Source organism: Lolium perenne, chromosome 4 (genome assembly GCF_019359855.2).
Source record: "Lolium perenne isolate Kyuss_39 chromosome 4, Kyuss_2.0, whole genome shotgun sequence".
Taxonomy (NCBI): Eukaryota; Viridiplantae; Streptophyta; class Magnoliopsida; order Poales; family Poaceae; genus Lolium; species Lolium perenne.
This window is the reverse complement of record NC_067247.2, coordinates 363,772,436-363,786,442: the sequence shown is the minus strand read 5'-3', so window position 1 is coordinate 363,786,442 and position 14,007 is coordinate 363,772,436. Positions and strand designations below refer to the sequence as shown.

Below are 14,007 nucleotides of genomic sequence, written 5' to 3'. Positions count from 1 at the left end.
ACTTTTTCGCTTCCGAACACTTCCAAAAAAAATCCATATCTTGCTTTACATATCTTGTTTTAAGGAATCGGACAGGTAAGTATGCTCATGTTGTTGTTTAGCAGATGAGCTCGGCAACGTACTACTATCAACTAATTGTGTTGCATCATCTTCACATAACGGCTAGAAATCAGCTTGTTCGGTTAAAAAACCCGTATAATCCTAAATTATTGTCAGATACGGATATTCAGGAAAAATATCCATACGGACCTATTATGTTCCGTGTGGCTCGTTCTATTGTGTGACAATCACTTATTTTACGAGTGCCTTTTCAAACTCATTTTATCAACTATTATTAGTTGTATGGTTTGCCAATCTACTACCTATCAACAACTATTGCATGTATTTGAATCTATAACCACTCGTTATCCGATCTGCTCCAAACCCGCGACAAAACCGTGGTATAGGATTTGGTAATAAATGTTGTAAGTAATCGGGAGAGAATCGAGCGAGAGAGAGATTGAATCGAACTGTGTTCTTTATTCCATTGGCAATCGACTATTTATACAAGGTGAACCGTCGCCTCAACAAACCGACATAAGGAGGCGGCGTTTCGGGAGAAACCGTCGGGGACGGTTATACAATCGTGGGAGGGTCGTGAATGTTGCCAAAGCAACCGCACACAACATTAGATAGGATGGATTACATATTTAATTAAGTAAACTAATTAAATCCTAACACTCCCCCTAAAATCCTTCCTTGTACTTGCGATTGAACATCCTTGGAATAATCTTCTCCAAAAACCCTGTGGGAAAAATGTGAGAAGTAGTGTAGGATATGCTGGTAAAACTCCTTCAAACCATGTGGGAAAATAAGGAGAAAATGATCCAACATATAATGATTATTGCCTCCGTTAACTCGATATGAAGTATATCCATAGAATTTAGAGAGCAATAAATATGTCGTGTATACTTTCCTAAAAACCCCGGTGGGCCGAAAAATAGAAAATATGACATATAATCTTATGTTGATATTACCTCATTAAAAACCTTTATGAGAACCTGTAAAGTAAACTCACTAAGGGAAAAAGAGTATAATATGATGCTTTGAACAGGAGTAGTTCAGGAAGACACTCCCCCTGAATCTTGCAAATCTCGGAGTCGTCGCATACCAATTTCATGAATATATTTCTGGAACGTTGAAGTTGGTAGAGACTTTGTGAATAGATCAGCGAGGTTATCGCATGATTTGACTTGCAAGATGTTTATTTCCCCACTCTTTTGGAGTTCATGGGGATAAAACAACTTAGGGGCAATATGCTTAGTGATATTGCTCTTGACGTATCCTGTTTGCATCTGTGCAACACAAGCTGCATTATCTTCGTAGATAATGGTAGGTGATTCGATAGAACCAATTCCACATGATTGTTGTATGTGGTTTATCATCCTGCGAAGCCACACACATTCGCGTGATGCCTCATATAATGCGATTATTTCAGAATGATTGGTGGATGTTGCAACTAGAGTCTGTTTCGAAGACTTCCATGATATTGCAGTTCCACCATGTAGGAACACAAAGCCGGTTTGTGATCTGGAATTATGGGGATCAGATAAATAGCCAGCATCTGTGTATCCAATCATATTGGTGTCCAGATTTCTCTGAAACTGAAAGAATAGGCTAAGATCCTTTGTGCCTTGGAGATATCTAAAGACATTCTTTACTCCCGACCAATGGCGTTTGGTAGGAGCTGCGCTGTGTCTAGCAAGTAGATTCACTGCAAATGCGAGGTTAGGTCTCGTACAATTTGCAAGATACATAAGCGCTCCAATGGCACTGAGATATGGAACCTCGGGTCCCAACATCTCTTCTCCATCATCCCTCGGTCTGAATGGATCTTTCTCTACGTCTAGAGATCGAACCACCATGGGAGTTTTAGACGGATAGGATTTGTCCATATTGAATTTCTCCAATATTTTCTGGATATAGGCAGCTTGGTGTACCATTATTCCTGAGGGAAGGTGCTCGAGTTGGAGACCCAAGCAAAATTTGGTTTGACCCAAATCCTTCATCTCAAATTCTGTCTTTAGATGATTGCGTGCTTCATCAATATCTTGTGTGTTGCCAATGATATTGAGATCATCGACGTACACTGAAATGATGCAAAATCTTGAAGAGGACTTCTTGATGAAGACACATGGGCAGTCATCACTGTTGGAGTAACCCTTGCGAAGAAGGAACTCACTAAGTCGGTTGTACCACATCCGTCCCGACTGTTTCAAGCCGTATAAAGACTTGTTCAGTTTTACACAGTACATGTTGCGTTTTGCGCTTGCATCCGGGAAAGAAATTCCGTCTGGAACCTTCATGTAAATGTCCGAATCTAGTGAACCGTAAAGATATGCGGTCACGACGTCCATCAACTGCTTAGATAGACGATTTTGCACTGCCAAAGATATTAGATATCGGAAAGTGATACCACTCATAACTGGAGAATATGTCTCATTGAAATCAATGCCGGGTCTCTGCGTGAAACCCTGTGCTACGAGCCTTGCCTTGTATCTCACCACCTCATTGTTCTCATTCCGTTTCCGGAGGAAAACCCATTTGAATCCCACAGGGAAAACATTGGGAGGTGTTGGTATTGCTTCTGTGAATACCTCCCTTTTATTAAGCGAGGCAAGTTCTGCTTGTATTGCATCCTTCCATTGAGGCCAGTCGGAGCGTTTTTCACACTCAACGATAGTCCTTAGATCATGATCATTAAGAAGGGAATTTGCAATTGTAGCAGAAAAATAAGTGTCGACAATCGTAGACTTACGGTTAAATGATTCTCCAGAATCGATATAGTTGATGGATATCTCATGCACCGTTGATAACTCTTCGTGATTTCCCAATACGCGTAAGTCTAGGTGTTCCGATGTCCCAGCCAGTGTGTGCAAGCTGGAGCTGGGTTGTGGAGGTTGCCCTTCCACTGGGTGTATACTATCCATAAGGTGTTTGTCAACGTTGAGTTGACTTGCATCTACTGACTTTGAGGAGTTTCTCCTCACTCTCCTTTGCTGCTTGCGAGAAGCAGGATCCTGGTCAGAGGCCGCACTACTCCCCCTCTTTTTGGGAATGGGTAGTTGAGTGGTTTTTGTTGGTACCTCCACTCTTTCGGGCGCATTTCTGGCCGGATTCAAGGATTTTGTGACACCTTTTAAATCAGTAAATGAATCTGGCAGATTATTTGCAAGATGTTGCAAATTTATGATTTTCCGAACTTGGAGTTCGGTCTCTTGGGTACGTGGATCGGAGGCTGAAATGGCAAGAGCATTCCAATCAATTTCCGGGCATTCTTTCTGGTACTTGAAATCTCCCCCTAATGCCGGGAAATGTTCCTCATCAAATATGCAATCAGCGTGACGGGCTGTGAATAGGTCCCCAGTAAGAGGTTCCAGGTACTTAATAATCGACGACGATTTGTACCCCACATAGATCCCCAGTTTTCTGTGTGGGCCCATGGATGTCCGCTGAGGTGGTGAGATCGGGATGTATGTAGCACATCCGAACTTACGCGGATGGGAAATACTAGGTGGATTTCCACGTACTAATTGCAGAGGGGAAGTACTGTGGTATGCAGTAGGTCGCAATTGGATTAAGTCAGCAGCGTGTAAAACTGCGTGACCCCAACACGAGGTTGGCAAGCTGCAATTCATTAACAAAGGTCTTGCAATGAGTTTGATCCTCTTAATAAGGGACTCGGCCAAACCATTTTGAGTATGGACATATGGAACAGAGTGCTGAACTTCAATCCCCAGGGCCATGCAATAGTCATTCAAGGCACGTGAAGAGAATTCTGCAGCGTTGTCCATGCGAATTGATTTAATTCGATTTTCCGGATAATGGGCCTGTAACTTAATTACTTCCCTCATTATCTTGGCAAATGCATGGTTTCGCGTGGACAGAAGGCACACATGTGACCATCGTGTAGATGCGTCAATCAAAACCATGAAATACCGAAATGGTCCAGATAATGGTTGGATGGGACCACAAATGTCTCCTTGAATACGTTCAAGAAATTGAAGTGGTTCAGCTTGTATCTTGAGATGCGAAGGCCTCAAAATTAGCTTCCCTGTGGCGCATGATGTGCACACAAAGTCGGATGACTGAGGGAATTTTGACTCATGCAAATTATGACCAATGGAATTACTAGTAATCTTCCTCATCATCCCGATGCCGGGATGGCCTAGGCGATCATGCCAGGTTTGGAATGCGTCAACATTCTGGAAAATTACCTTGTAAGCAACATGTTCTACGGGCTTGATGTACGTATAGTACAATCCGGACGACAGAGAAGGAATTTTTTCAAGTACTTGCTTGCCATATCCGTAATCTTTTGTGAAGAGTAGATACTCCTCTTTGTTGTCTTCATGGGTTTCGATGTGAAATCCATTCTTACGAATATCTCGATAACTGATTAAGGTACGTGAAGAATCGGAATACAACAAGGCATCCTCAAGTATCACTTGTGTACCGTTTGGGAGGGTAAATATGGCACGTCCAGTGCCAACAATTACCGTATCGCGTCAAGCGATAGTTAAAATATCTCCATTCATCTTTTTCAGAGTCTGAAAATATTTTAACTCCCTCAGTATGAAGTTTGTGGTAGCACTGTCCACAAGGCATAATTCCTCTTCCATCGGATTGTCCCCGTAGAGAACTATATATAAAAATAAAGAATTTTCAATAAGAATCCTTTATTTAAATACATAGATCACAATCTTACTATATCAAAGTGCTGATACAATATAAATGACAACAATACTTATGTTCTATTACAACATCACAAATGGACATGAATATATTAGTCACTAAGGAGGTAGCGGGACTAGTCGAAGTCTCCAAACACGTCGGTTGAGGCGTACTCAACCATCATGTCCTCCGTTCCTGTAGGGTCCTCTGATGGAAGGAGAGTAACGGCGTTGCTCGGTTCCGAGGGAACGTCTTGCGAACACCCAGCTCCATCGGTGCCATCTGGATGAAGGTTGAAGTTGGCTTCAAACCTTTTCCCTCGAGGTGCGTTGCGTCCATGGGATTGCTGGTACAGAATGGCCAGATGCCTTGGGGTCTTGCACTTGTCAGTGGGGTGCGTGTAGCATCCACACTTGTCGCAAATCTTAGATTTGTCAAACCTGGACTTTGCGGTGCCTTTCCCACGGTCTGAGTTTTTGGGCTTCCTGTTCCGGTTGCGCTTTCGCTTACCATTGAAGTTCAAGGGCTTTCCTTTGAAGCCACCTTCAAACTTTCGTCCGTTCGCGACATTCATATGAACTTCAGGTAGAGGTTGGGAACCAACCGGGCGCTGAGAGCCATTCTTAGCTAGTAGCCTGAAGTAAGATATGAATAAGATCGGAATAGACTTGGTAGTCGCGAGCACGGTACTGCTACTGGAGGATTCTGTCAGAAGGGAGCATAGTCGACAAAGTTTTCTCTATTTTCTCCGCATCAGTAGGTTCCTTCCCGCAAAAGCGCAGCTTGGAACTGATCTTATGAACCTCGTGATTGTACTCTCCGATGGACTTGAAGTCCTGAAGACGGAGGTGAGTCCAATCATGGAGTGCTTCTGGCAGGACAACTGCCTTCTGCTGTTCATACCTTGTTTTGAGGGCCTGAAACAGGGTACTAGGGGATTCCTCCTCCAAGTACTCAGACTTGAGATCTGGGTGAATATGGTGCCTTATAATGTATAAGGCGGTATACTTCTGTTCATCTGTTAGTGGCGTGACTCCAGCGGGCAGTGGATCCTGCTCAGCCTGGATTGCACGCACTATCCCACGAGATGCAAGAGCGATCTTCGTGTCCATGGCCCAAGTAGGGTAGTTGTGGCCATTGAGGGCGAGTGCCTCAAATTCTCGAGCCATCGGTTACCTTTTCTTCTTGTTCTTGTTTCTTCCGATCTCGAAATCGCTCAGGATTGAGAGCGTGCTGATAACGTGTTGTAAGTAATCGGGATAGAATCGAGCGAGAGAGAGATTGAATCGAACTGTGTTCTTTATTCCATTGGCAATCGACTATTTATACAAGGTGAACCGTCGCCTCAACAAACCGACATAAGGAGGCGGCGTTTCGGGAGAAACCGTCGGGGACGGTTATACAATCGTGGGAGGGTCGTGAATGTTGCCAAAGCAACCGCACACAACATTAGATAGGATGGATTACATATTTAATTAAGTAAACTAATTAAATCCTAACAATAAAAATCTAATCCGATTGAAACCCTAGTTTCTGGAATGTGTTCTAGCACCTAGACACCACAGGAAACCATAGGCCGACTTTTTCATAAGCTTAAGCCAAAAAAACCGATCCTTAAGCTTATGCTTTTCGTTACGAGTGTTAAGGCTCGTAGCCGAATGGACTCAAAAGCTGATTAGTTTGGAGTCAGATTTGTGCTAAATGTAATAGACTTGCCCTTGTGACTTATTTGCAATCCAACTTGTAAAATGTACAAGCATAGCAGACTTCACAATGGAGTCATGGTAATCAAGAGACATGGCAATCATTCTTTGCAACTTACATTCATGACCATCCAACCCTCCTCCTCCTTTCGAGTTTAGGTCACTCTCACACTACAACCGTCGAATCCCATAAAACCAAACAAATTAACAAAAATAAACAAAATAAACAAAAGCAATCTCTCGCCCTTGTGACAAGTTCCTTCTCTCCATAAAGAAAGAAAATAATTGATTTTGAGAGTGTTAAGTTCGCCGTGAATGGATTTAGATGCCAGTTAAATATGATAATCAGATCGTCCCAATGCAAATAGTATCTTGACAATTGTATCAATTGTTGTTAAGTTATCTTAGGCCTTCTCTAATACATTGCTTTCAGTGTTTTCTTCGGGATGGTGAGGCGGCGGCTATATCTGATGGCAGAATAAGGTCCTCCCCGTCCTATCCTCGCTCCGGTGGTACGTCTAGCGTTACCGGAGAGCGCGTGGAGTTTTTTTTTGTCCAGCGGATCTTCTGAGATCCGGTCCATCTTCGTGTTCCTCTCTGTTGTTACATGTTTGGCTCTTGTGAATTATGGGTCTCATCATTGGCGAAGGTTGCTGCTCTGTTGCGTTAGTTATTCGAGACCTTAGCACGATAGACTTTCCACTTGTGTACTATAATAAGTTCTTCTCCGACAAAATTTTTCCAGCTCCAGTAATGGGGGGCGATGATGGCGGCGCATTTGGCTCGCTCTAGTGCTCATAGTCTTCACTACTCGTGGTTCAAAGATCTTTTTATAGTAATTTTTAGTGTTTTTTATACTACTGTTGCTGTTGATGATATAGGTAACCTGTTCGCAAGGATTACGGGCGTATCAGATTCCATGATAGACTCATGCTAAGTCACGACTCTGACCTTTGTTTTTTTGGAGGGCACAACTGACTCTTTGCTTCCGAGTTCAACCGCATCTCCAAAAAAAAAAAAAAAAAAAAAAAAAAATCAGGTCACCGCCGCACCGCAACCGCCAAATCTGATAAACTTGAAAGAAAAAGAGAAAGTCTCAAAAGGAAAAACAAAGGCCGTCTCTCCCCGCCCTCGCGTCGTCGAGTTCCTTCCGTATCTCCCTCCATTCTGTCTCGCTAGGGTTTCAGCGCGCCATCTCCCCGCCCCAATTCCGATCCGCGCGATCTCCCGCTCCATGGTCTCCGGCATGTCCCACCGCCCCGACGACGACGCCTCCGGCGTCCCGCACCAGCCGTCCGGCGCGGGGACGCCCCTCGCCACGCCGCCGCCCTCGCACTCCGCCTCCACCAGCGGCGGGAGCGCCGGCTCGCCGTCCCGCAGCGACCACAACGGCCCCTCCTCCACCGCCGCCGCCGGCACGGGCCCGGCCCCCGCCGCCGTGACGGCATCCACCCCCGCCAGCGACGGCACCACCTCCCTCCTCCTCAACAACCTCGACATCAACGGCGACGACGCGCCCTCCTCGCAGCCTCCCGTCAGGTTCGTCAACCCCGCTTCGCTTGCCTTGCCAGATCGGGTTACCCCACCATATCTGTCGTATTCTAACTGCCCGCCTTGCTCCAAATTGTTTTCGCCATCTGCTTAAGCTTTTGCAGGCTGGAGTTAGTACTGGTCACCAGTTGGCTGATCCGTAGAATTTACTGTGCTTGTTGTTCGAATTACGCATTGCAAGTCTGCCTTGCCCTTGCTTGCTTAAAGTGTCAGTCCTAGATCTAATCCTCTTTTCTAGGCTTCCTCATACATGCGTGTACACTTGTCATGTTGATCAGCAAAAATAACAGACATATGGTTCCTGTTCTGCCATAGAGTCCTAGACTGTATGTAACGCTGCACCTAAGTTGACGGTCTATTCATTTATGATCATAAAATATCCTTATATTCACTACTTGGAATCGTCAAATAGTGGAAACTGCCGCCTGCCGCCTGCTGCTTAATGTTTAATAGCATATACTTAGACAAGTAGCTTAAACTTCTAAGTATCCTTTCCATAGTTGCTATTCTATTGGTTCACTGCACTAAGTAGCTTCGAAAACAGCATCATCAAGAAGAAGAAGAGAAGAGCGGCATCGATTGGTCCTGATAAAGGTGGCAGGGGGTTGCGACAGTTCAGCATGAAAGGTCAGTCCAATAGTTTTCTTTCCATATTACTACTTTCAGCTGCAGGTCGTGTTCACATTTATAAATTATCCATAAGCAGCGCAATTGCAGCCAATGAGCAGAGATTGTATTTTTTTTCTTCTTCTTCCATTTGATACCAATTCAAGAGAGCTCATGTTTAGCGACTAGAGGCTCACCTACTGCCAACATCGATTGTATCATGATGTGTTATCTTTGTTGCTTTTGCAGTTTGCGAGAAAGTTGAAAGCAAAGTCAGAACAACATATAATGAGGTTAGTGCTCTGTTAGTTACTAACTCAAAATTCCTGTTGTTCTGTCAGTCATCATCTACTTGGGTGGCATGAGCTTTAATGTATCTTAACCAGAAATATGAAATGGTCATCGTTGCATACCGGACCCTGTTACTCTACATATGTTTTCTCTTTGCTCCGTATTTGAAGGTCCAGCCAGCTATTCGAAATGGACTAATGCTTGAGTTGTAGTGCAAAGCCTAATAGCATTTTTCATGCAAGTATAGATGGCTTTTTTCATGTAGTCCACCTGATTTAGTTGATGCAGCCCCTAGATCAATTTGTTTTGTTACTGTGAAGGCGTTTCGTTATTCTACTAAGTTCAATCAAGCTGGCATGACTAGTTTGCATTATAAATTGAGATAATGGAACTAGAACCGTACATGCACTTCATATGCAATACCACCATTTGATCGCTAAGATCTTACTGTGATGAAAGTCATGAAACCGAGGACGGGGCAGCGGCCCAGTTGTTGGGGTTGCAGTGGTACACCCAACAACCAGAGCTCGACTCCCGTTGGGAGCGAATTTCTGGAATTCTTATAAAAATATGCCACCAAGGGCTAGTCCTGCTTGGTCTTTTTTTACTTGAAAGTTATGAAACCATACATGTGATGTGATACCGGTCACTGTTAGCCACTGATCTTATTAATCCTTACTGTTACACTTTAAAAGGTATGATGCCTTTGAATATATTCAAGTTGATCTTTGGAGTTTCCCTGAAACTGAAACATTTATTACTGTGCCAATAAAAATATTTACGTTTTTGTTGTCTGAACTAAAATGATAGAGCTCGTGCACTTTGCCAATTTTTTCAGGTGGCAGATGAACTTGTTGCTGAGTTCTCAGATCCCAATAACAACATTGAAGCTCCAGATCCTGATAATCCCAATGCAGTTAAGAAATAGGAATGCCCTTTGCATCAGTTACTTGTTTTATGGGGTATGTGCTCACTCTATGTTAAAATGCAGCAACAATATGATGAGAAAAATATACGAAGAAGGGTTTATGACGCACTGAATGTTCTGATGGCTATGGAGATTATATCTAAAGATAAGAAGGAAATACAATGGAAAGGCTTGCCTCGGACTAGTGTAAATGATATTGAAGAATTACAGGTTGCCTCTTTTTCCAGTGATTTTCAACATTTGGTACACCTATGTACAGTCTTGCTCATCAGTTGTGCCTGTTTACAGACGGAGCTTGTTGGACTGAAAGGTAGGATTGAGAAGAAAAGTGCTTATTTGCAGGAGCTACAAGACCAAGTAAGGATATGATTCACCTGTTTTTAAGTTATGCCTAGTGAAATATATGGTATATTATGTGTTAGATAATAGAATACTGTAGTTTTCAGATCACGTGGCTCTGACATAACAGAGCATCACTTTGTTGGTGTACTGTGTACTATTGTCTCTCAGTATTGCATAGTTCGTCTTTACGGGTCAATGTTGTCCATGCCAACAAAGCAGAGTTCAATACTTGCATCCAGCTCACTGACTCAGTTCCCTGTTTACAATCTTGAGTATGCTGCCAAATAAATAATCATAAGTACTTGATCGGTTTATAATAGGTGGAGGAAGGTCTCAATTTCTAGTTATTGTTAGCGTGCCTGCTTTCTGAAAAATATTATTACTTGTGGCAGACTTGCAGATCAGTGTACTCTATATCTGTTACCTTTCTTTGTGATGTTTTGTGCGACTTAAAAACCAAAAGTACCTTTGCTGTGATCTTTGCTGCTTGAAATTTAGAAAGAAGGATCCAACTCACATGTAGTTCCAACCAGAGTGTTCAGTAAACCAAAAGTTGCTTGATTCTTGGCCTGGAGCCCCTGACCTCTAAACGTTAATTGTTCCTAGGGGAAACTTTTCAGCAGCTCACTATTAAAACTACAGTAAATCCATCCCTTGGCTATTTAGAGCGGGCGGGAAGCATGTTTTATGGTAAACGATGTTGTTACAGTAAAGTATGAGGAGTACCTGGCTAAATTTAGGTTTAATGCTTGAATATAAAATGTTCCCAAGAATTGTTGGAGTCAATCATTCTTATTTTAAACATTTATTATCCCCTGGTAATTTTTTAATTGATGTATTTACGGATGTTCTTGGTATATCAAGTATCTAGGTATGCAAAACTTAGTACTCCGAAATGAGGAGCTGTATGGTTCAGGAACCACTCCTTCGGGTGGAGTGGCCTTGCCATTCATACTTATCCAGGTAAATGACTTTAAATTCTTTATCCTTCAATCTCATTCTACAGTTCTGCCTTCTGTACATAATGTCAGGCCAAATGACAGTTTTTGTTATCCTGCAGACCCGGCCCCATGCAATGGTGGAAGTTGAGATATCAGAAGATATGCAACTGGTGCATTTTGACTTCAATAGGTAAGCCAATAATTCTGTTATTTCTTTCTCTCTGGGCAGTTTCCACTTTATTTCCTTCATCTCACAAAAAAGTGATATTCTGGTGTACTTTCAGTCAGAATTGGAAAACTTTGGGTACCAATTTTGTTTTGAGTGTTAAGTTTAGAAGCTTGAAAATCATATACATATATATAGATAGATAGATCTGTCTTGAAATTTATCTTGAAAACACTATTATAGTATTAGATATTTTCTACTACAACAGAAACTAGTGGCCAAAGCTACATATTGAATAATCTGTAAGTGTCTAAAGCCATTTTTCGTGAACTGGAGTGAGGAATATGTAGATAGAAAATATGGAAACTACTAGGAACCAAGTTAAAATAGGATAATGAGAACTAAATCTCACCTGTTATATCATAGCTACGCATGTTTGGTCTCACATATAAAATGTGCATTTCTTTATCGAAAAAACATATAAAATGTGCATTTGCCTTTGTCACTCATCCATGATGGGGCACATTGGCATCATAAACTAAAGTAGACAGATGAGATGAGCCAAGTGTTATTGTGAATCTTGTCTAAGAAGTAAAGAATACAATTCATGTAAACCATCATGTAAAATAATTTTGTTGAAAGAAATAATTCAGTATGAACATATTCTGCTTCTTAGATCAACTGAAGGTCTCCTGATTACTTATTTATGTGTATTTCTGAAACTGCAGCACTCCATTTGAGTTGCATGACGACTCATATGTGATAAAAGCACTGAACTCCAGCGGGAAAGAACAGAATCATGTTACTCCAGAGCCAAGATCAAATGGTTGCGAGGGCTCAAGCATGCCAGATATTTATCGAAATCATGTACAACAATCTGCAATGGCAAATAACGGTACAACCAGATTACCAAGCTCTCCCCCTGTTCCAGGCATACTGAAAGGTCGAGTTAAGCATGAGCATCAGTTCTAGAGTGTTTGTTCGTTGCTGCTATTGTTTGGTTCATCATTAATCTTATTTTCCTTTTTGATGTAAAGAGTGTAAATTATTGGGCACAGGGGAAAAGTAGCTTGTTCTGATTTATCTCTGCATTAGATTGATAGGATGACGGGTACCCTTATCTGTAATACTTCCATGTGTAACCCCTAACTGGCTTTGAATCTGTTCCTGTTTTTGGTTGAGGCAAGCGTGTTTATGTCATGTAATTGTGCACAGTGGCTAACATATTTATATTCCTTGTGAAATTTCATTAGTTGGCACGTGTTGTTTCAGGAAAAAGCATTCGTTTGGACTACTTAACTTTGGTTCTGTGACTTACTTTTCCTTCTGGTTCCTACGTAAGACATAAAGTTAAACCTTTTAAACTTTGATATTTAGATTAAGAACTCAGAATTCATGAACATAGATTTGTCGAGAGATAATAGCAGAATATTTCTACCTACTTTTCGTAATTCTTGTCCTGGTTTTAGTTTATACTAAATTCATGACACAAATTATGAAACGGAGGGAGCATGTTTTAGTCTGCTGTTGTTCATAGGGTAGCTGAAGCTGAATGTTTGGGGTAGTTTTACAGAAGTTTCCTTCGAGCATGCTCAACCACAATATAATGAAGCGGCACATGTTTTATCTATTTAATGTTTTGTTTATTCTATTTATAGAGATGTTGCCCCGGATTGTATCCTAAAGACTTTATATAATGATTTGTTATAATCAGTAAAGTGCAATATTCTCTCCTAGAAAAGAGAAAACAATCAAACTTCACGTTTATGGATAAATCTTTTCTTCAGTGGAGATGGTTTTTAGTAAAAAGGCAAAGCAATATCACAGAGAGAGCACTATCAGAAGAAAAGATTAGAGACGGACATAGCTATGGAAGGGGAAAAAGGATAGTGAAGGGCCTGTCTGTAAGACGTAGGAGCAATCAGGGAGAAAAGAGCAAGACCCGGGGCATATCTGTTAAACAGCAGGGACTAGCGCGCGAAATCTCAAAAAAATTTGGACCATTTCTCGATTTGTGCGTGTCATCCTTGCGCAGGGGCCATGCTAATCTTCTCTGTATCGTTCCAATTTTATCGGATGTCTCCGAAGGGACAACTCAGCTACAAACGCTCGGCTTATAAACAGGTCGAAACTTCCTTGGCTTGCCGAGGTGGAACTAAACGAGGGTTTCCTGCTGCGCCCCGCAGCCGCAAGCGGCACCAGGAGCCAAGGCTAGTGGGCCGAATACGCGTGCGGGCTGGCTCTTCCCTCAGACTCGGCCCAGCTTAAGGAAGCAGGCTGGAAACGTACACACGGCCTGCTCCCATCCTTGGTATGGAGCTTGATTTTTCCAAACGGTGGATCCTTTGAGTCCGCCTTGGGATGAACATGTCCTATGCCTGCCAGTGTGCGTCACCTCGACACGTTCTTAAAATCACGAAGAAGAAGAGCTGTATTTCTCACCGATGCAAGTAGTAATGGTCTGTTCTCCGAACTCCGAAGGATAAGCACATATTGTCTTGAAATTTCGTCTCGGTTATTTCTTTTCGCGAGATTTTTTTGGCTGTGACGGTGATCATCCAACTGACCATGTTCGTGCTCCTTTGCTTTTGACAAGCCAACTGACTTGGACTAACAAACGAGTTTACAAAACGTGGACTAATATTTATTATATATATAAAATGTACATTTACCCTAATTTAGATTAGTAAATGCCTAATGGCTACTACTTTGTTTTTCGGGACAAAATTTTTACTCCCTCCCCCAAGAATTATTATGGACACTCGG

General features: G+C 42.2%; 2 protein-coding genes and 1 non-coding gene across 3 annotated transcripts; 1 reads left to right on the top strand and 2 right to left on the bottom strand.

Annotated features, from left to right (window-relative positions):
- Positions 1 to 4,849: 4,849 nt before the first annotated feature.
- On the bottom strand, positions 4,850 to 5,882 carry LOC127347943 (uncharacterized). Its single transcript, XM_071818307.1, has 2 exons — positions 5,530 to 5,882; positions 4,850 to 5,348 (listed from the first exon to the last, which is right to left on the bottom strand). Exons 1-2 carry the CDS (start codon positions 5,880 to 5,882, stop codon positions 4,850 to 4,852), a joined length of 852 nt encoding a protein of 283 aa, XP_071674408.1.
- A 1,628-nt stretch (positions 5,883 to 7,510) lies between these two features.
- On the top strand, positions 7,511 to 12,441 carry LOC127296748 (transcription factor-like protein DPB). The gene is made up of 9 exons (XM_051326954.2): positions 7,511 to 7,955; positions 8,512 to 8,594; positions 8,823 to 8,866; positions 9,703 to 9,780; positions 9,856 to 10,002; positions 10,081 to 10,149; positions 10,999 to 11,097; positions 11,195 to 11,265; positions 11,970 to 12,441. The coding sequence occupies exons 1-9, from the start codon at positions 7,651 to 7,653 to the stop codon at positions 12,211 to 12,213; spliced, it is 1,140 nt and encodes a 379-aa protein (XP_051182914.1). The 5' UTR covers positions 7,511 to 7,650; the 3' UTR covers positions 12,214 to 12,441.
- Positions 12,442 to 13,230: 789 nt separating this feature from the next.
- LOC127297689 (U6 spliceosomal RNA) lies at positions 13,231 to 13,333 on the bottom strand. Its single transcript, XR_007849382.1, has one exon. It is a non-coding gene; the product is annotated as a U6 spliceosomal RNA (small nuclear RNA).
- Between the last annotated feature and the right edge of the window lie 674 nt (positions 13,334 to 14,007).

What these genes read in the sequence shown, in the direction of transcription:
- LOC127296748 (XM_051326954.2), top strand. Translation starts at nt 7,651, where the DNA reads ATGGTCTCCGGCATGTCCCACCGCCCCGACGACGACGCCTCCGGCGTC. An exon ending in TCCTCGCAGCCTCCCGTCAG is followed by an intron (nt 7,956 to 8,511) that starts GTTCGTCAACCC and finishes CTTCGAAAACAG; the next exon opens with CATCATCAAGAAGAAGAAGA. An exon ending in GCGACAGTTCAGCATGAAAG is followed by an intron (nt 8,595 to 8,822) that starts GTCAGTCCAATA and finishes TTGCTTTTGCAG; the next exon opens with TTTGCGAGAAAGTTGAAAGC.
- LOC127347943 (XM_071818307.1), bottom strand. Translation starts at nt 5,882, where the DNA reads ATGGCTCGAGAATTTGAGGCACTCGCCCTCAATGGCCACAACTACCCT. An exon ending in GACTTCAAGTCCATCGGAGA is followed by an intron (nt 5,349 to 5,529) that starts GTACAATCACGA and finishes ATCTTACTTCAG; the next exon opens with GCTACTAGCTAAGAATGGCT.